This window comes from Canis lupus, chromosome 7, assembly GCF_003254725.2.
Source record: "Canis lupus dingo isolate Sandy chromosome 7, ASM325472v2, whole genome shotgun sequence".
Lineage (NCBI taxonomy): Eukaryota > Metazoa > Chordata > Mammalia > Carnivora > Canidae > Canis > Canis lupus.
Genome location: NC_064249.1, coordinates 25,362,098 through 25,384,215, shown reverse-complemented (window position 1 = coordinate 25,384,215; position 22,118 = coordinate 25,362,098). Strand labels below are relative to the sequence as shown.

Below are 22,118 nucleotides of genomic sequence, written 5' to 3'. Positions count from 1 at the left end.
TGGTTTCCTTGCATAGGTATGCTCTTGATATTAAAGCTTATTTTTTAAACCTTTATAAATAAATTCATTTAATTTTAGCCAGCTTGACTATACAGGATAAGATTTTCTCTCTCCTTCTTTGTCTTCTTTGCAACTTTCCATATCTATTTAGTTTTTGTCCTTTATCCCTATTTTTTTTTTAATTTGGAAACAAACTTTAAATAACCTCTAAACTAGGACAAGATTACTTTCTATTTCCCTTAACAAAAACACATCATACCTCATATCTTTTTTTTTATCAAAAACATATCCTACCTTATTTGTATATTTTGCCTACAGAATTTTTTCCTATTTCTAGCATTTTTAGTTACATATGTTGATTAGAATTTTTAACTCTCAGGAATCCTAATTTTAGTGAAAACTTGGAAGCTGCCAGTTGTGAAGTATTTGTTACATCCCAACATTCTGTAGTAGATTAGCAAATGTATAAATATATCATTTTAGAATTTCTAGGAGTATTTGCTCCTAGATAATTTTTTTTTCAGTGTGACAAGAAGAATATGTTATTAACAGGCCAAATGTCTTTTGTTTCTCTGTAAGAAAAAGCCAAAGCAGGGCAGCCTGGGTGGCTCAGTGGTTTAGTGCCGCCTTCAGCCCAGAGCCTGATCCTGGAGACCCAGGGTCGAGTCCCAAGTCAGGTTCCCTGCATGGAGCCTGCTTCTCCCTCTGCTTGTGTCTCTGCCCCCGACTCTCTCTCTCTCTCTCTCTCTCTGTCTCCCATGAATAAATAAAGTCTTTTAATGAAAAGAAAAAGAAAAAGCCAAAGCAGATAAATTTATATTTGGTATATTTTTTTAAGATTTTATTTATTTACTCATGAGAGACAGAGAGACAGAGACAGAGACACAGGCAGAGGGAGAAGCAGGCTCCATGCAGGGAGCCCGATGTGGGACTTGATCCAGGGACTCCAGGATCGCCCTGGAGCGGAAGGCAGACGCTAAACTGCTGAGCCACCCAGGGATCCCTATATTTAGTATTTAATGTTTCAGCATTTTATCTTATTGGAAATGATCTAAGTATTCAATATATATCTAGTATATCAATTTAATTTAACTTAGTATAACTTTAAAGATTCAAGTTACCAAAAAGATTTTGGAAACTATTTTTAAGTAGCCATATTTTATAAAATGTAATCACTGTTGAAAAGTTCATTTATAAACCTATTCTATTTACATGTATTTAACTCACATTTCTAAATAATTATGTTTAGATTACTCGTGAAAATTTCATGAGACATTAGACAAAGTTAGCCATCATCTTATTTTTCTCATTGACAACTTTTGTAATATCAAAAACATTATAGAAGCAAAGCGTCTATAAAGTTAAACATGTGGCTTCTCTCTCTCTCCTTCTGTGCTTGACATACACTAAGTAATTTATTTTTTATTATATATGTTCTTTTATTATATGTTTTATTCTTAGGTTGAATTCACAATTTTATAATCTTAAATATCTAATAGAGACAACATAAGCTCATTTCACTAGTCTTAATTTATGTAAGTGCTTATTTTTTAAGCCAGTTAAATAGAGTCCTTTTACAACTTATGACAGTATCATCCAGAGGTTGAAGAGTATCACATACATTACATATATAAACATGAAGACACAAACAGAAATCTTATAGCTCTCATTTGAAAATTTTAGCCACGAGAGAGGTATGATAACACAAAATTCATTAGTTTATAAAAGAACAGTTGAATCCAATTGTGTTTCTGACAAATGGAACAAGTTATGGATATCTACTTAGATTGCTAAAGCTTTTTTACTAGTATTTGCACAGACTTTTAGGATTTGTATTTGCCCTCCACAGGTAATCTTATGGAGGCTGTGAACTAAACTTGGGGCAAGGAAGTTTTCATAGAAGTTTGTGTTTTCAAAAAGCTTCCCTCCCTCTTTTTTTGTATATATGGTAAGGGTCCAACTTCATTCTTTGGCATGTTGATGTCCAGTTTTTCCAACCACTTGTTGAAGGGACTGTCTTTATTCATTAAGTGTCCTTGGCCCTCTTGTCAAAGATTATTTGACCATGTATATAAGGATTTATTTCTGGGCTCTTTATTCTATTTCACTGGCCTATGAGTCTGTGTTTATGCCAGTACGACAGTGATTTGATAAATCTAGCTTTGTGATATGTCTTAAAATCAGAAAAGTGTTAGACTTCCAACTTTTGTTCTTTTCAAGCTAATTTTGAGGCTATTCAGAGTTCCTTGATATTCCATATGAATTTTAGGATGGATTTTTCTATTTCTGCAAGAAATAACTTCGGGACTTTGATAGGAATTACACTGAATCTGTAGTTTGCTTTGGGTTAGTGTTAACACCTTAATAATATTAAAATATATATAATATAATAATAATATTAAGTCTTCCAATCCATGAATATGGGAAATCTTTCCATTAATCTGTGCCTTCTTTAACTTCTTCAGGTAATGTTTCATAGTTTTCAGTGTATGTGTGTTTTAAATTTTAAACACAAAAAATTCAAGCAGTCACTCACAGGAAAATAAGTTCTCTTACTTTAACTTTGTAACCACTGAGCTATTGTCGTTTACTTCAAATCTATGATTTGAATGCAGCAATTATTAAACGCAGGAGTTGTAGACAGAAACTGTGCTGGACGATAGCTTGACCGATATCAGTTCACACTTGAAATGAATAAAGTCCACATATACGGAAAGCAGATTGTATAATGGAGAATTCTCCAAATTGACTTGTATGCGGGATACTTTTTTTTTCCTAAAGGATAAATAATTAAAATGTGCTAAGCTGGAATATATGTATACATTACTAAAAACTCTATGTGAACTGCAGCAATTGTTGACAATTTAGAACAACATCAAGATTTTTCTGGGAGGAGTATTTTATCACTAACATTCCTTAGAAGTGCCAGATTTTGTTGATAATAACATGCAGAATGCAGACTGATATTATTATTTTTTTTAATTCTCAGGAAATGCATAACTTGATTCCCTGTACCTGGGGAGGGCTTCTCTCACCACTGACCTTTAGCTCACTCTTGGCCCTGGTCCTCAAAGAGTGAGTTTGGAAGCTCGCAGGCCACTAGTTCCCAGTGTAGCTTTAGTAACTCAGTGATTCAGTCACTAGCATCAGTCACCTGCTGCTCTGCTTCTAGAGTTCCTGCTACTCTCCACTTTTCTCTACTCTCACATGGCTTCTGCCTAACCACCTTACCTGACCATCTTTCAGCTTCTACTGCGGCTGTGAACAGGTGACGAATCTGCTGTCTTACACTCTGGTCACCAAAAGAGGATCCCATAATAAAACACTCTGTGCCAGGCTCCCTCAGGAGCTGTGAGCCAGTTTGGAGACTGACTGTTTCTGGGCCGACACCCAACCCTGAGAAATCACTGAAGGCCAGAGTGGCAGGGCCATGTGGTCAGCTTTCCTTTGGAGGGAGCCCAGACAAGGCAGAGAGGCATTCAAAGCGGTTCCTCCCCAAACTCCCCTTCCTCCCTGTTTTCTTTCTTTCTTCTCTCTGCCAGTGCTTGTGACTTATATGCTCTCTGCTTTCTCTTTTCCTTTTCCTTCCCTCCTTCCTTCCCTCCTCCTTCCTCTCTATGACAATCTCTGTGTATATGCGGATATGGAGCTTCACAAATTTATATTTATATTCACTGCCCACACTGTGACAGTAATAAATGCTTCCCTGTAGAGCATAGGGCCTTTTATGCCTAACTAACAGTTAAGAGAATTGGTTAACTTACCTCACCAGCCTTCAAACAATTCTAAGTTGGCCTGTGGTCTTCAGTTACCCAGTTATTATAGAATGTCTCTAAATCTAATCCTTTAACCACTTATGAACAAAATTTCCCCCCCTCAAAAAAAAAATCATTATTTGTGAAACTTTCCAAACAGTCTCTTTCAGGGTAAACAGTAAACTTTCAGGGTGCTTTATTTGGGAAAATAAGTGTCAGAATTTATGACTCCAGAGCCCTGTTGAGAGTTATTCATTATTCTAGCATTTTAAAAGCTATTGTCTTGGGGCGCCTGGGTGGCTCAGGCAGTTAAGTGGCTGCCTTTGGCTCAGGTCATGATGACAGGGTCCTGAGATGGAGCACTTTAGCAGCCTCTCTCTGCTCAGTGGGGAACCTGCTTCTTCTTCTGCCCTTCCCCCCACTTGTTCTCTCTCTCTCTCTCTCTCTCTCTTTCTCTCTAATAAATAAAAGTCTTTTTAAAATATATTTAAAAGCTGTTGTCTTCATTTTCACTCCCACATTGGTTTCTTTCCAGATTGCAGATGTCCTGTAGTAGATACAATAGGGAGGAGTGACCGCATTACAAGATAAAGAACAGTGGAGAGATTAGCAGCCCCTCTCATGCAGCAGGTGGGCAGCACTGTTTCCTGTGCACCAGGCTTCTTTCCATTTTTATTTCTGAAAAGATAATCAGATTTAACAAGAAAACTTATTAAGAATTGCTTTTAAAAACCTAATCTCACCTTCCTAACATTTATTTCAAGTTCTATGTATCTCCTCCCACACGCATAAGAACTTTTCCCTAGCTACAATTATAACTAGGGACACACTGCTATTTTATCCCTAGCTGTAGGCAGACAAACTTCCTTGTTGTGGCTGCAGAAGGTAGATAATCTTTCTCCAACACTTTTTGTAATCTAGCCCACCATGTCTGATGGGTCACAAATATTTATCAGTAAAATGTGGCAAAGCCTTTAGGAGTTCACAACCCCGTGAGAAAATCAGAGAGACACATAATGCAGTTTGTCTTCCAAAAGGCCTTTGCCGATCCCTTCACCTTTTCCTCCAGTCTGTCCAAAGTGGTAAAGAAAGAAGAGCCTATCAATCGGACAGGAGTCATAGCCCTCTGAAAATCCCAGCAATTCCTTCCTTCCTGTCGCCGAGGAGTTACTTCTAAGAACTTCAAGATTCTCCCCAACCCTGCCAGCTGCCAGAAAACATTTATTCCCCCTGATATCAGAGCCTCTACTATCATTACTCTACAAAGTAAATCACTCCTGTAGCCTGGTCTCCCTTTCCCACATTCCGATCTCTCCCAGGAATGCCTTCCTTGCCCCTCCTCCTCTTCTCCTTTCCCTTGGCACTTCTTGGTAGCCCTCAGGAAAAGAGCTCTAATGTCTTCCTTCTGGAATGGACTCAGTCCACGGAGCACCTACTTTCAGTGTAGTAGAGGCTAGGCTAACTCCCTATGAGGGCCAAGCAGGACAGACAGTGTTCTTTCAACTTTGCACATTAAAGATAAGGGAATATTCTTTACTTTGATAAAGAAATATGCTCTTATTCCTCCTTGAAACATATGGTCCTTGGTCAACCTTTCATTTTCACAATTTTGACCGAGATAGGGATACATTAGGATAGGATACATTTTCCTCCTAATTCTACTCTAAGAAAAATAATAGTGCTAGCGTGGGATTAAAGTGACAACAGACACTACTGTGTCAGTAAGTGGTGAGAGACCTTCTGAATAACTGGGAACATGTGCACTCTTAGAAGGCTACTCTCCAGCCACTGTTCACCCACATGTAACAGGGGCCTAGTGTTTCTGATTTTCCAGGAGACAGAAATCCAGATATTTTTGTAAAGACCCCTGTTCTTCGAATGTTTTCAGCTAATTCAAAAGAACTTAAAATGTTGCAGAGCCTAAAGCAAATAGGCATGCAGGGTGCAAAAGACTGCCAGTGTGCAGTTTCTGGCACTGCAAATATTAAGAGGAATTTATCTGATTATATCTGCTTAATTTACAACAGAGAGTTCCATAACTATGCTTTTTTTTTTTTAGAGAGATCAATAGTCTGCTTCTGTATTCATTCCCCATATTTGTGGTATATGTGTTTTCTACCTCATCTCCATGGCATTAAAAATGGTGTATTAAAGTCAGATTACCCTCTTTTCCATCCTCTCTTTCTCCGTCCCCTGTGAAAGGAGTTAAGACATAGTGCTTTTAAAACCAAAGCTTGAAGTCAAATTAGTTTAGGTATTAAATTACAGTAGCTTTATAGAGTTCTCTAGAGTGGCTAGAAATTTTACCAGTAATCTTACTGTAAATCCTTGTTTAGGGGGGAACTGAGTAAATATGGTTAGTGTGCACATACACACACACACACACACACACACACACCACAGCACTATGACAAAAACAAATCACAGTATGTGAGTCACTTCTCTTAACACTACCATGTGCCTTCCTTGAGCCTAAGAAGCTCCATGCAGAGGATTTTCCCACTTCTGAACTCCAACCAATTAGCACCCTCCCCCATCAGCATTTACTCTATATTTTTATCAAAACTGCATGTACATCTGTCTTCCCTGTAAGAGCAGGGACTGCAGCTTATCACTGTATCACCAGGCTGGAACAGTGCCTCGCACACAACTGGCAAAGCAAGACGTATTGCATGAGCCAGTATCATCATCCAAATAATAGCTACCATTTCCAGAGCACTTACTATATGCTAAGTAGTATACCTACATTATCCTAGAGGCTTTCCCAGACCAGACCATCCAACCCAAAGCAGCACCCCAGACACCCTCTAGCACAGAAACTTATTTTATTTCTCTAAAGAGGATTCACTGCTATTTAATATATTCTTGTTTAATTATGTCTCCCCTACTAGAATGAAAACACCAAGAGAACAGTCATTTTGTCTGCCTCATGCTTGGCACATAGCAAATAAATGAATCTAAACCTCCCACCTCCTTGGGTAGCAAAGTCGACTTGCACACAGCAGATCCCAATAAATATGTTTTAAAATGTATATGGCGGGGGGGGGGGGGGGGGCACCTGGGTGGCTCAGCAGGTTAAGCAGATGCTTTGAGTTCAGATCCTGATCTGAGGTCCCAGGATGGAGACTGATGTGGGGCTCCCTGCTCAGCGGGGAGTCTGCTTCTCCCTCTGCTTCTGCCCATCCCCTTGACCTGCTCCTTCTCTCTCTGTCTCTCTCTCAAGTGAATAAATAAAATCTTTCTAAAAAATAAAATGTATATGCAGATTTCAGGGGCAGCTGGGTGGCTCAGTCCCCTGAGCAACCAACACCTGGTTTCCCCTTAGGTCAGGATCTCATGGGTTGTGGCATAGAGCCCCTCCTGGGGCTCATGCTCAGTGAGGAGTCCGTTTCACATTCTCTCTCCTTTTCCCTCTGCCCCTCCCCCCTCTAACAAATAAATAAATCTTTTTAAAAACGTATGTGTAGATTTCAGGATAATTGTGTTGAATAGTTTGTGCTCATAATGCTGGGAAAGGGGAGCAAAATATAAGTTTAGTTCACATTCCCCCAAGCATGGACTGACATAGGTGCTGGAATTTTTGCTGCAATATGAAAGCCACTTCCTCTGACATAAGGTCCCCACCACGTCAGGGTCTTGCCACATCCTCCGATACAGAGTTCATGACGGCTAGGGTGGCTAGGGCGGTCAGGATTCCAGAAGCTCACACTTCAAAAGAGGTGAGTGGAGGGTCAGGCGACCAAGCGTGAGTGTACAGGATTTCCGCGGATTCGTCATCCCCCCACCCGGCTTCTCCACCTCGGGGCTCCCCTTCTGCTGCTCCACTCCGGGGCCCGAGGTCACTGAGCCCCACGTCACGTGAGTGCAGACGCGCGCCGGCGCCCACAGGGTCTGGCAGGTTCGAGGCAGCAAACGAGTGCCCAGAGCTCACCCAGCCGTGCCCCGCGGGTCGGTCGCCACCGTCCCTCCCACCCGCTCGGACCGCAGCTCGGTGCCCCGCCCCCGCCAGGCCCCGCCCCCCGCCAGGCCCCGCCCCCGCCAGGCCCCGCCCCTGCCAGGCCCCGCCCCCTCCGTGCGCGGCCTCACTCGGCGGCGGGCAGCTGCGCCGCCAGAGCCGGGAAGGTGGTTGCTGCTGCTGCGCCTCCTCGTCTTCCCGCGTCACCGCTGCCGCCATGCCCGGAGGTCTCCTTCTCGGGGACGAGGCTCCCAACTTCGAGGCCAATACTACCATCGGCCGCATCCGTTTCCACGACTACCTGGGAGACTCGTAAGTGGCCACCTCGCAGCCCTGCGCTGCCCTCGGGTGACGCCGGGCCTCGGAGGTGCCTTCCCTGTTCCTCCTCCCTTCCGTCCTCCTTCCCGCTCGCCGCCCGCCTCCTCCCCGCACCGGTTCCTGCACGTGCCTCCGGCCGAGTGGCCCCCGCCCCGCGGCGGCCGAGCGCTGCACCCTCCCCCCCCCCCCGCCGGCGGCCCCCGCGTGGCTGAGCTGGCTCCTCGGCGGGAAAGGGGGAGGGGAACGAATTGGGCTCCCGCGGGTCCCGGCCCCCGAGGCGGTGCGGGGGGCTGCCTGCCGCCCTCTCTCGGCCTGGCCCGCAGAGGCCCAGCGGGGCCAGGGCCGGGCGGCATCAGCGGTCACTTCCCGGGATTCGTGCCCAGCGCGGCACCTCCCTCCCTCCTCCCTCCGTTCTGGAATTTGCTCCCTGGGGAAGGTGGGGGTCTGAGGCCAGAGTCTGAGGTCACTGCTGCTGGCTGGAGGTGTCCGATGTCCCAGCGGGTTATCGGAAGGTCCTGCTCGCTGCAGTGGCATTTGCAGGCTTCTGCTCCCTGCAGTGGCATTTGCAGGCTTCTGGGCACAAAACGGACAGTTTAAAGCCACCAGCAGCCAAATAATAACCGGCTGAGAGACTTCTTGTCCAGAGCCTCCTCCAGTGGCTGGCATAGGATTTGATAACAGCTCCGGGAGGAACCAAGAACACTGTGTATGTAGGTGTGTCCTTCATTCCAGAACTTGCAACATTTTGAGGGAAGGGCTTTCTGAGGTTGCTCAGTTGCCGTGGCGGTGGCGGGTCCTCGCCGCGGCGGGCGGGCCTGCAGGCTATCCCGTGCACTGGGACGCTCCTACCTCCCGGCTTTTGAGACCCTTTTGTTCCTCAGTGGTGTGCCCCTCTCCTCTTCCTCCCCCTTCTGCCTTGCTTCCAGCACGTGGCCTTGCTGGTAATAGCCAAATCTGGCCTGGGAGTCACACCATTATGACTAGGAGTGAATTGATGTTGCCCTGGGTTTTATATTTTACAGCTCCTGAATCAGGCTTTTTAAGTTGCTTAGTTTTAATCTGAAACATCCCAGATATGTCTCATTATATTATGGTTCTGGAGTTGCAGCAGCCCCACCACACTGGTTTCTCTCTTTTTTTTTTTTTTTTTTTTTTGATTATTGAGGTACAATTGACTTACAGTGTATATTAGTTTCAGGTGTACAACAGATTAATTAGACGATTCTATACATTATTCAGTGCTCATCGCAGTAAGTGTAGTCACTATCTGTCACCATACATTACAGTTTTATTGGCTGTATTCTCCATGCTTTACTTTTCATCTCCATGATTTATATATTTTATAACTGCAAGTTTGTGCCTCTTAGTCCCCTTCTCCCCCCACTTGCTCTGGCAACCGTGGTTTTCTGTATTTATGAGTCTGTTCCTGGCTTTTCGTGTGTTCAATTTGCACCGTGATGTAGTAACACTTAACAATTCTTCCATGATTTGTTACCCTTTTTATTTAGTGTCCAGGTGTATGTGTATATAGACAGAGAAAGAGAAGTTTATGAGATTAATCAATGACTGGACAGGGCTATGCAGAGAACCTGGGAGAGATTCTTACATTTTAGGCCTGCATATCCCCTTACAATCCTTTAATTCCATTGTCCAGCCACTGATTAAGGGAAAAGCCAAGCTTTGTGAAAGAGAAGATTAGGCTACAAAAAAAAAAAAAAAAAAAGATGAGAAATGGAACATTCAGACTGTAAAGGCAGGAAATAACCTCAGAAGTACAGATTGTGTCCAATATCATAATCTAGGTATTAGTATTTTTCCAAAAGTCCATGGGATTTTCAGAGTATGTTCCTTCCCATTCCCATCGATAGCCCTCACCCGGAAATAACAAAATCTTACCAGAACTCTTAGATTGTATAGATTAAAGTATTAACATAAGTATATTTACTATAGCAATAATTATAAATGCTGTCACTATTTAAGCTAACCCTAATTTGGGGGGTTTCTGTTGTTGTTTATTGGCCCCTAGATCTATCTCAATTTCATGAAAAGTGGTACCTTCTCAGGGAACCACCAGTAGGAAGATGAGAAAAATACCTGCATCTGTAACAAGTAGTATAACAAGTCAGCCTCAGATCAGGCATGGGGTAGTATTCCCTACCCTACCCCAAAAAGAAGTTGGAGCTCTTTATATAATAATAGATGGATTTTGCCTAATATAGTTTTTTCCAACTCTGTTCTGTGGGTTATCTCAATTCGGATGCCAGTTTTTGATCCAGGTGTTTTTTTGAAGGAAAAAAATAAAATAATTTCAGACATTACAGGTATCTACTACCTCTGACAATTGGAAACAACTAAGGGGTTGGGTGCTGCATTTGATGACTTTAATCAGCTTTATCACTGTTTTTGTATGATTGTGGTAGAAGCAGCTTCTTTACCCTACGTTTTCACCCCAAAAAAGGTGTTTTCTTGGGATTTTCTGGGGGTTAGTGAGTGAGGACCCTTCCCTTAAAGGAGGAAACTTTTTGTCTTTTGGAAATAAGGAAGGAAATGGGATAATGTAATTAAACTACTCTTTAGGAGCACAATAGGGAGACTTAGAGGGGAATAGTAAGACATTCTCAGAGTTACCCTATTCCTAGCCACATGGCAAACTGGAGTTTGGCTTCTGAGGGAGGCAGGATGTGAAGTGGCTTAAACTTAGTTCCTTAGCATGATTCAGCAAAACATTCTTGACACACAATGGAAAGAGTATGTCTAATGCTGATAATTCATCAATCCTGTAACGACACAGGAAGAAATGTCCTATTTATTTTTTTCTCATCTTCTGCAGACTTTCTCTTAAGTCTCATCTGACCCTTAAGCAGATCGTTTGCCATAGAACCTAAGGCCTAGATTTTACGTAAACCTAGGTTACTTCTTTCAAAAGATGTATGTCCCTCTTATTGCATAAAAAAGTAAGCATACTACAATCCTCCAGAATCTTAAAAATATTACCTCTCTCTTCACAGGCTTGCCCAGGTCCCTCTATCATTCTTGTGGGAAGGCTTTTCCTTTCCTGAAGCCTGGGAGTCCAAGTTGATGTCCCAGTATGCCCGACTCCAAACAAATGCCTGACTGGGAAGGAGGAACCCTTGTTTCTGCTTTTGTAACTTGGCAAACTTTGAGAGATCAGCTTGGCATCTAGGCTAGGTTTAGTAATCTACTAGTTTAGGATCCTGGTTTAATGTAAGTCAACAGGGGTTATGGCAAACCGAGTGTTAAGTTTTCCTTTTCAGTCAGAAGAGTAGTTTCTATTGCAGAGGAGAAGAAAATAGTAGTCCAAAAGTTCTGGTGACTTCGATTGAAATGTGCTTAAAATCTATGCACAGTGTTGCCTTAGGCAATGATGATTTAGATACTAGAATTTATGTAAGAGTCTGTAGTTGTAACAATCTATGGTAGGCTGTCAGTTTTCCGCCCACTTGATCTTAAAGCAAGAAGCAAGACTGCAAATGAAGAGACAGGTAAAACTGTTTAAGTGCAGTTGTTTTGTCAGGTTATAAGGATTGTGTGTCCTGTTTGGCAAGCTAGGTCAGTAAAGTCCATTTACAAAAGTTTTTATATCCATTCACTACAAAGAAGCCAAGTGTCAACTTTAATTTTACATATAAATAGGGGATAGAAGCCTATTTATTTCAGATTACATAACCTGCTTATTTTCGCAGTCAGGCATTTGTTTGGAGTGGGGCATATTGGGACATTCATTGTTGAAGCTGAATATCAGGGTCTCTATGCCTAGAAAGAAAATAGAAGTGAGTAAGAAAGAAAAGTAATTGTCCTCATAAGCATTCATTTTTGACCTAGGATTTGTGATTTCTTGTTCTGCATGATGGTAATAACCTCTCCAATCATTTGTGACTTCCTTTTCCTTTGTTTCAGATGGGGCATTCTCTTCTCTCACCCTCGAGATTTTACCCCTGTGTGTACCACAGAGCTTGGCAGAGCTGCAAAGCTGGCACCAGAATTTGCCAAGAAGAATGTTAAGATGATTGCCCTTTCAGTGGACAGTGTTGAAGACCATCTTGCCTGGAGCAAGGTATAGTACCAATTGGCATGTGCTTTGAGGTTATAGATCAAGTTATAAATTACATAGAGTAGCTTGGTTTGGGTTTTGTTTTTTTTTTATTTTTTTATTTAAATTCAATTTAGTTGTATTATTAGTTTCAGGGATAGAATTTAGTGATTTATCAGTTGCATGTAACACCCAGTGCTCATCACATCAAGTGCCCTCCTTAATGCCCTTCATCCAGTTAAGTGCATGCCTGATCCACCTCCCACTAGCAACCCTCAGTTTGTTCCCTAGAGTTAAGAGTCTCTTATGCTTTGTCTCCCTTTCTGTTTTCATCTTATTTTTACTTCCTTTCCCCTATGTTCATCTGTTTTGTTCCTTAAATTCCACATGAGTGAAATCATATGGTATTTTTTTTCTGACTGGCCTATTTCACTCAGCATAATACCTTCTAGTTCCATCCACTTCTAGTTGCCAATCTTACAAATGGCAAGATTTCATTCTTTTTGATGGCTGAGTGATATACTCCATTGTATATATTACACCACATCTTCTTTATCCATTTATGGACATGTTGATGGACATCTGGGCTCTTTCATAGTTTGGGTATTGTGGACATTGCTGCTATGAACATTAGGGTGCAGGTACCCCTTCAAATCACTGTTTGTATCCTTTGGATAAATACCCAGTAGTGCAATTGCTGGGTCATAGGGTAGTTCTAGTTTTAACTTTTTGAGGAACCTCCATACTGTTTTCCAGAGTGGCTACACCAGTTTGCATTCCCACCAACAGTGTAAGATTGGTTCCGCTTTCTCTGCATCCTTGCCAACATCTGTTTCCTGAGTTGTTAACTTTTATAGAGTAGCTTGTTTTTTGAGGTAAAGGTACAAGTAACCTCAGTTTCAAACTTCACCAATTATCTGAAAATCTGACTTGGACTGTATTGTGAACTCCTCCTTGCTAAACGCAGTGTTCAGTTCTCAGCCCTAATCTTTCTTGGCCTACTAGCAGCCTTCAACCCACTGATCACTGTATATTCTGAAACATTTTACCCTCTTGGCTTCCAGACACCACATCTCTAACTATTCCTGCTTATCCTTAGACTGAGCCCCATCATTTTCCAACTCCTGATTTATGCTGACGTTGCCCTGGATGCATTTCATAGATGCCTTCTCTTTTTATCTACACCCTCCCCCTTGTTGAGCTCATCCACTCACTTCTAAATGCTGTGATGCCCAAATTTCATCTGCAGGCCAGACTCCGCTAGCTTCCAGACTGATAGAACCAGTCCCAGCTCAGCCTCTCCCTGGGATGTCCTGTCATCTCACACTTGATATATCTAACACTGGGTTCCTTTTCATAACCTTTTTCATCTTAGCTAATGGACACTGCGTTTTCATAGTTGCTCAGGCAAAAAGCCAGACGTCTTCCTTAATTCCTCTGGTTTTTCCATGTCCATGTCTGATTCATCAGGAAACTTGGTCTACCCTACCTTTAAAATTATCCAGAATCCCTTTCCCCAGATATCTTTGTGGCTTGCCCTCACCTCTTTCTGGTCTTGACTCAAATGACTCCTCCTGAAAGCCTTCCATGGCCTCCTTATCTAAGATTATAACTCCCCTCCATACTGCCTAGCCCCCTTTGATTGTCTCCTTAGCACTTGTCACCATCTAAAAGAAAATGCTCTGCACATTGCCAGTTTCTTTTGTTCATTTATCCACACCCACCAGAGTGGACGCTCAGTAGGGCAGATTACCTTTCTGTGCACTGCTACACAATATTTGGCACCCAGTACATTCTAGGCAGTCGGTCTATACATGTTGAATGCATGGCCTAAAGGAGTTGCCTGCTTTCAACAAAAGGATTGACTTGGACAATAAATGTGGTGGTTGAGGCTTAACTCCGGAACATTCTGATGACTTTGCTACAACATGCCACTAAATAATGCTGATAGGTAAGTTTCGAGGGACACTTAGGCATTATAGCAAGCACTCCGCATACAACTGGATAAAAGACGTGGTCCTGACTTGTGAGTTGGCACCTGGAGCTGTATCCCTTGGCCATCTCATGCTAATTAATTCTGTGTCTGAGATTAGAAGAATGATATATAGGAGAAAAGAGAAGGGCATTGCTCTTTCTTGGGGTGGGGTTTTTTTTTCATTCCTTACTTCTGGCTATGACTAATGGCTACATTTCTACAGCGTTCTCTCAGACCATTTCTCATTCATTCCTGGGAGCAGCCCTTTACAGGAGGCGTAGTTCTTGTTCTCATGTACATAGATGAGAATACCTTCTCCTCCCACCGAGTCAGAGGGACTTGCTCAGGATTGTCCTGCTGGAAAATGATCGCAGTCAGAACTTTATACCAATGCTATTTGTGATACTAAATGCTTTAGGGTAGGCATTAGCCAGATTTAGGACAGAATAAAGCCAAAGTATGTGGTTCTTTGGCATTCTTGGATGTAACATAATGCCCATCAGGAAGTGGCAGTGTTGACCATCATTATGGTATAGCAGTCATTAAAACTAGAAATCACCAAAGGAAGAGCATATCACCTATCATGTGACACCCCTTAAAGTACAGCAGTGTGCCCAGCTTCATTTTTAGCTGGTGAACTTCTGCCTTAGAATTTTCACAACTGCAATTGCATTCAATAGGAAACAGGTCCCAACTATCAGAAGCAGTGGCCAAACTTTGACATTCAGCTGGTTAAATAGGAAACTTTAGGGTACCTCTAGCATGAAGCCATTGTGATTACTTTTCAGTTGTGATGACTTGACAGGGAGCCAGTGATAAGAGAAGGGAAATTGAGATAATAAAATTAAGGAACAGGTTAAAATGCCTTCTTATCCATTTCAAAGTTCATCGATACCTGTCATGTCTGTTGAGAAATTAGATTCTATAACTACCATGACATCAGCCTGTTTTACTTTTAAGACTCCACATAATACATAGACCTTATTCCAACTTTTTTTAAAGATTTATTTATTTATTCATTCATTCATTCATTCATTCATTCATAAGAGACAGAGAGAGGCAGAGACACAGACACAGGCAAAGGGAGAAGCAGGCCTCCTTCAATTACAAAACAACTTAGGGTGTTCATTTATTCATTTATTCAAATGTATTCAAAATACCTTCAATTACAAAACAACTTAGGGTGTTCATTTATTCATTTATTCATAGGAGCCCTATGCGGCACTCTATTCTGGGACTCCAGGATCACACTCTGGGCCGAAGGCAGGTGCTAAATTGCTGAGCCACCCAGGAATCCCCCCTTATTCCAACTTTAAATCCTCTTTTCTGCTACTTCTTAAAATTCCACCAAGCTAAGTTACTCACTCTCTTCCCAATTACTTACATGCAGACTTGTCTACATGTTTCATTAATACTGCTCCCCTTACCTGTAAAAATCTGATCCATTCTTCAAGTCCCCAGGTAGATATCTTCCCTGAAGTCATAACAAACTGGGCAGACCTACAAATTGGGGACATTAGTATTCTTTAGCATTGACAGTCTACCATTTAAATATTAGAGTCTTGCATTTGCTGCTATTTCATAGGGGAATCATCTTAACCAAAGTAGAAGTTTCTTTGAAGGCAAGAAGTGGGGATCCCTGGGTGGCGCAGCGGTTTGGCGCCTGCCTTTGGCCCAGGGCAGGATCCTGGAGACCCGGGATCGAGTCCCACGTCGGGCTCCTGGTGCATGGAGCCTGCTTCTCCCTCTGCCTGTGTCTCTGCCTCTCTCTCTCTGTGTGACTATCATAAATAAATAAATAAATAAATAAATAAATAAATAAATAAATAAAACCACTGCATGAACTAGGACTCTTGAAAAGCTGTATTATCTGTGAAAAGGTGTAGTGGCAAAAAATTTCAAAAAAAAAAAAAAAAAAATGAAGGCAAGAAGTGTGCCTGACTCATCCACATGTACTTGCTCTAGTGTTTACCCCACTTTAAGTGCTAGATCAATGCTTGATCGAATAATTAAGCTAGATCCCCCGCTGCCGCCCCCCCCACTCCCCGCAAAGGCTTCGAGGGATAGGAAAAGAAGTGAATGAGTGAAGTTTACTAGGAATAAGGAAGAAAATACATTACTGTCTTTCAGTTGAGACCTGAAATGCTTTATGTTCTGTGTGGATTTCACCCTCGTGTACATTTACCTCTGCCTTTCACCCATAAAAAATTTACATTTTACTGTCCTTAAAGTATATATTCAGCTCTCCATTCTTGGGTTTGTTTTAAGCGTTGTGATTTTTTTTTCATTTCTTAATAATCTTCCTTAATTTTATTATCTTAACTTCCCTTCTCTTGTCACTGGCTCCCTATCAAGTCATTGCCTTACAGTAGCATAATGTTTGGGTCAGGGTACTTAGAGTGTAGGCACTAGATCTATAGAATTATCTTTGCATGTGGCATTATTTCTAGATGTGATGGACTTAATGAACCCATTATTTCTGATGGTATTTACTTGTTGTGTACCAGAGGTACCTTGTATTAGGATCTAACTACAGTATTTGACTTTTAAAGCTGCTTTCTTTCTTGCTACTTAAAGTAGTAAAAGCGTGCCAAATTTTAAGAGAACTGGACATGAAAAGGGTCTATGGTTATAACCTAAGGACTCTACCATACTGTTCTGTCAAGACTGATTGGAATGAGGGGTGTTCATTTATTCATTTCCTTACTCAGATTGCTTAGAGAAAATTATGATTGTGGTCCTCTTTCCTGTCTTACAAGACAATAGCTGTTAACTGATTGAATTTAGAAGATGTGTTTGGTTTAGAATTATTTTTTCTCTTTCACCTGCATTCAGGATATCAATGCCTACAATGGGCAGGAGCCCACAGAAACATTACCTTTCCCCATCATTGATGATAAGAATCGGGACCTTGCCATCCTGTTAGGCATGCTGGACCCGGCAGAGAAGGACGAAAAGGGCATGCCTGTGACAGCTCGTGTGGTGAGTCATAGAAATCCGTTATGTAGTCCTCAGGACCGGCCAGGTGCTATGTCTAACTGAGTGCTTGCACCAACTCCAGGAAATAAGGAAATACGTTCAATTACAAAACAACTATATTAATGGCAATATCACTGATCATCTGTACTGCTAATGAAAGTAAAATCTTCAGCTAAATTTTTTAATTGCTGAATTTGACACCTTGGAAATCTACATAAAATAAATAAGTAGTTATTGTAAGATGTCATCTGAAAGTGAAGAATCTTTTCTCCAGCTCTCCTGACAGCCCTCTCTTTAAAGGGGTGGGCCATACCGTTCTCCATAAGGCAGCTCTGGTTTGGAATTCCTGTTTGTTCTGTCCGTATCACTAGAGAAGAAACAAGGCCTCATCTGCAAAAATGTATAACTATTTGAGGGACCGGTATCAACTCCCATTAGTATATTTTTTAAGATAATCATCCCTAGTTAACCTTGTACCTTCCTGAAGACTTTCCTGGATTTCATTTTCATAACAGTTTTTCTTACTGAAACAGCCAGAACCAATAGAATTCCCTTCTAAGTTTAGAAAAATAACAGGGAACATGCCTGGCTGGCTCAGTCAGTAGAGCATGTATGTGACTCTTGATCCCAGGGTTGTAAGTTCTAGCCCCACGTTGGGTGTAGAGATATTTAAAAATAAAAAATATATCTTAAAAAAAGAACAATAACAGTATAGATTCTATTTACCTTTTACTTGTCCTTAAAGTATATATTCAACTCTCCATTCTTGGGTTTAAGTTTTGTGGGGTTTTTTTTTCATTTCTTAATAATGTTCCTTAATTTTATTATCTTAACTTCCTTTTTCTTGTCACTGGTTACCTATCCAGTCACTGCCTTACAGTAGCATAATGTCTGGGTCAGCCACCCAGATTAATAGTTTGATGTATTCTAGATGTTGAGGGAGGCCGGGAGGGGTGTTTTGGTAGTTTTTGTTTTTAACACCCTTGAACATTTCTAATGACTGAAGAGCTTTCAAAGAGGATTTAATGGGATCCCTGGGTGGCGCAGCGGTTTGGCGCCTGCCTTTGGCCCAGGGTGCGATCCTGGAGACCCGGGATCGAGTCCCACATCGGGCTCCCGGTGCATGGAGCCTGCTTCTCCCTCTGCCTATGTCTCTGCCTCTCTCTCTCTCTCTCTCTCTCTCTCTCTGTGACTATCATAAATAAATAAAAAAATAAAATAAATAAAATAAAAATTTTTTAAAAAAGAGGATTTATTTATTTTTTTTTTAATTTTTTATTTATTTATGATAGTCACACACAGAGAGAGAGAGAGAGAGAGAGAGGCAGAGACATAGGCAGAGGGAGAAGCAGGCTCCATGCACCGGGAGCCCGACGTGGGACTCGATCCCGGGTCTCCAGGATCGCGCCCTAGGCCAAAGGCAGGCGCCAAACCGCTGCGCCACCCAGGGATCCCAAAAAAGAGGATTTAATATCAAAAACACTTAAAGAGGGGCCCCTGGGTGCTCAGTGGTTGGGCGTCTGCCTTTGGCTCGTGAACCCAGGGTCCTAGGATTGAGTCCCATATCGGGGTGCTTGAAGAGACCCTGCTTCTCTTTCTGTCTGTGTCTCTGCCTCTCTGTGTCGCTCATGAATAAACAAAATCTTAAAAAAAAAAAAAAAAGGCACTTAAAGAATTCCTCTATTTATACATCTGTGTGCTTTGCAGGTGTTTATTTTTGGTCCTGATAAGAAACTGAAGCTGTCTATCCTCTACCCAGCGACCACTGGCCGGAACTTTGATGAGATTCTCCGAGTAATTACCTCCCTCCAGCTGACGGCAGAGAAGAGGGTTGCCACCCCGGTTGATTGGAAGGTAAAGTTGTTAAAAGGGCAGATACCCAACTTGCCTTGCAAGGCCTAAGGGCCCGGTCTCTAAATGGCTGTCCTCGGAGTCTTTGTTACATGGGGCTTTATGTCTGGCATGCACACACAGGCAGGCTTTTCCTGCCTGGCTAAGTTTCAGATTGGCTGTGAGGCCACTGTCAAGATCTTCAACACCTTTTATATATAATACAAGTCCCTATATTGCTTTCTAACTTGTAGGTCATTTGATCAAATTAATTGGTGAGAACGATTCCGTTTCCTAATAAAAGATTTTTTTTTTTAAACCTTCAACCCTTTTAAAAACTAGGAAAATAATGGCAAAATATTTACGGCTAAACTTAGATTGGCCGCTTAAGTCATGGCTAGAAAACCACATGGTGTATTAATGTCATGGAACATTTCATTTCTGGTAAGCTTCATTCAGTCCTTTAAACTCAAGTCAGATTCTTAGAATCATGTTCATAAACATTTAATCTCTAGGATTTCTGCAAAAGGAAAGACAGGACATCACAAAAAATGTCGCTACATTTTTAAACACATGCTAATCTGAATGCCAGGTTGTGTTGGTTTTGTTTTTCCTGACCAGCAAATCATTTAAATTCTGTGTCCATCCACTGAATATGTATTTATTGAGCCCAGGCAGTGGGCACTGGGATAGAGCAGTGAAAAATATCCATATAAATGTAAATAGAAATCCCTGCCCTTATAGAGCTTACAGTCCACTGGGTGGAGACACACAGCAAGTTTCCAGTGCATTAGGTGACATTGAACATGACAGAATAATCAAGCAGAGGTGGAAAGAACCAGAACACGGGTGGGAGGGTTGGTTTTATAATTGGCTGTCAAGGAAGGCCTTTTCTGAAGGGACTTTTGGGAAGGACACGAAGAAAGCAAGGGACCAAGTCATGCATATTTGTGAGAGAGGTGCACTGCAGGCAAAAGGAACAGCTAAAGAAAGTGAGCTTGGTGGGTTTGAGAAACAGAAGAAAAGCCAGTGTGCCTGCAAGAGAAGGAGCAGGAAGTGGGGCAGCCGGAAGGACTTAGAATTAAACCTTTGCAGGTGTTTAATGCCAAGCCATCACTGGGTTTAAAATCAGATGATTTCTTGTTAAGATGGGAAAGTAGTTCCCTCAGGAAAGTGTCAGAGATCAAAACAAAGTTCCTCAGAGGGGGAGAGTAAACCAATCCAGAGTTGTTCTCATTTCACTTTACTTGAATTTCAGTATTCTCCATGTCTTTCAATAGGATGGAGACAGCGTGATGGTTCTTCCCACCATCCCTGAAGATGAAGCCAAAAAACTCTTCCCTAAAGGAGTCTTCACCAAAGAGCTCCCATCTGGCAAGAAGTACCTCCGCTACACACCCCAGCCTTAGTCTCTCCGAGGAGTCGGTGCTGGAGCTGTTGGCGTAGCTCAGTGAGCCAGAGGATCTGGGCTGCCAGTCATGTTCTCCTACAACTGTTCCGTCAAAACATCCTGGGGTGATCACAGCTAAGGCCTTTAGGTTGCTCTACTACTGGCTTATTAAATGAAAATGGCACTAAAAATTTCTTGGGATCCTTTACTCTGTGCCTTCACCAGCATTCAACTCTGTTCATATACCTTAGCATTCTCCACTGACTCTCTTTGAAATATAGTCTGTATGAGAGGCTCTGATCTTGGATCTTTACAAGATTTGGGATCATTGAGGTAGTATGGTTGGAAAAGCCTGCTTTGTTCCATCGTAGAATGACTATCCATTTTTTTAGCTGTTCTAATCAAATCCAGAACTTGGGGTACAGATTCCTCTGTGATGAGTATTTAAGATGTTCTTCACTCTTCAGTGTTTGGATCACAGCAGGGGCAAAAAAAACCTTTCGGTTCTATACTTTTTCAATAGATAAGTGAGATGAACAGGGGGAAGGATCTTTAAATACTGTGCTATAAAGAAAAATCTTTCAGTAAATTTCTACCAAAAGAAGGAGGCTATAGGAAAGGCTCCACTTGCCTGCCAGGGAGGTGTACCAGAAGGTGTGAGCAATATGACAGTGCCATGTGCCTTTCATACAAAGTATTTCCATATGTTGGTCTGCTCTGCAATGATGGACACAAGCAAGGGCACACCTTCGAGAGAAAGGAGATGATGATGGAAACTTTTTTATAGAACTATTCTTGCAGTGAGGGGGTGAGTCCTTTTTCTGATTCTTGCTTTTGGGGGATCAGCAAATAAATTCTTTGTTAAAACTGGACCAGAGAATTCTGTTGTCACGTTTTGAAGTACTAGTTTAGACTCTCCTGCACGGCAGAGGTCTGCTGGAATTGGCATTGGTACTTACTTTTCTCCAAAGGCAGATACATAAAATTTCATATAATGAAAATGGAAGAGCAACTGATGAACAAGTGATTTCACCACATCTCTTGGCCCGCTTTGGTCCTTCCTATTATTTCCCTGGGTCCTTGTGTTTGTGACTCCTGTATAAAGAGCTCTCCTAACATATTACTTTAATTGCATTACTAGGCTTAAGAATATGAATCTTGAGGAAAATAGTACATCTGTGCTTTTCTGGAAAGATACTAAAGACTGAGAACTCATGGTCTCAGACTTTTATTAGACTGTGCTAATATATCCTGGGTTTAGAAAGAAGTATATACAATATATACTATACCTGGTATAGTCTCTTGTATGTAGCCCTTTATATTTGCATTGAATATAATATGTAAAACATGATGCCCAGTGCCAGGTGTTAGACAAGTCATTAAGTCTTCAGTTTCCTTGAATTCTCCACATGTAAAATTCAAGTGACACCAGGAAGGTTGAAAATGGAGTAAAAATCAAAGTTACCCAATATCCTGAAAAATGCTGGTGTGAAAGACAAGCGGACTGGTGCCCTGCTCTTGCCTCTTCAAGTCACAGTATATTTTGCCCTTAAAGAACTAATACCTGGTCCTCTAGAGTATATCTCCTAATATCCTAATCCTTGGATCCCTGGTCTCCTGTCCCCTCCCCAGCTATTAGATTCCTCTAATAGCTGTTCTCTTCTCTTCCCTTGGCTATTTGATTCTGCTAGTCCTTGTTTCTTGGAAAGGCTGGCTTCAACTTTACTTTCATGGTGACAGTTCAAAGTCTAAATCTCCAACATTAATTATCCAGACCTGAGTGTTGGTCTTTACTGACCGATGGAACATGTGCCATTGAATATCCAAATTCAAAATCAAGTTGGTCAACTTTCCACCTAGTAAAT

At 41.8% G+C, this 22,118-nt stretch overlaps 1 protein-coding gene and 1 long non-coding RNA gene across 2 annotated transcripts; one reads left to right on the top strand and one right to left on the bottom strand.

Moving 5' to 3' along the window:
• Positions 1-1,159: 1,159 nt before the first annotated feature.
• LOC125755413 (uncharacterized) lies at positions 1,160-6,802 on the bottom strand. Its single transcript, XR_007411910.1, has 3 exons — positions 5,919-6,802; positions 3,765-4,433; positions 1,160-2,775 (listed from the first exon to the last, which is right to left on the bottom strand). It is a non-coding gene; the product is annotated as an uncharacterized LOC125755413 (long non-coding RNA).
• A 998-nt stretch (positions 6,803-7,800) lies between these two features.
• PRDX6 (peroxiredoxin 6) lies at positions 7,801-21,125 on the top strand. Its single transcript, XM_025430300.3, has 5 exons — positions 7,801-8,022; positions 11,947-12,103; positions 16,890-17,036; positions 18,741-18,887; positions 20,144-21,125. Exons 1-5 carry the CDS (start codon positions 7,928-7,930, stop codon positions 20,270-20,272), a joined length of 675 nt encoding a protein of 224 aa, XP_025286085.1. The 5' UTR covers positions 7,801-7,927; the 3' UTR covers positions 20,273-21,125.
• The last annotated feature ends 993 nt before the right edge of the window (positions 21,126-22,118 follow it).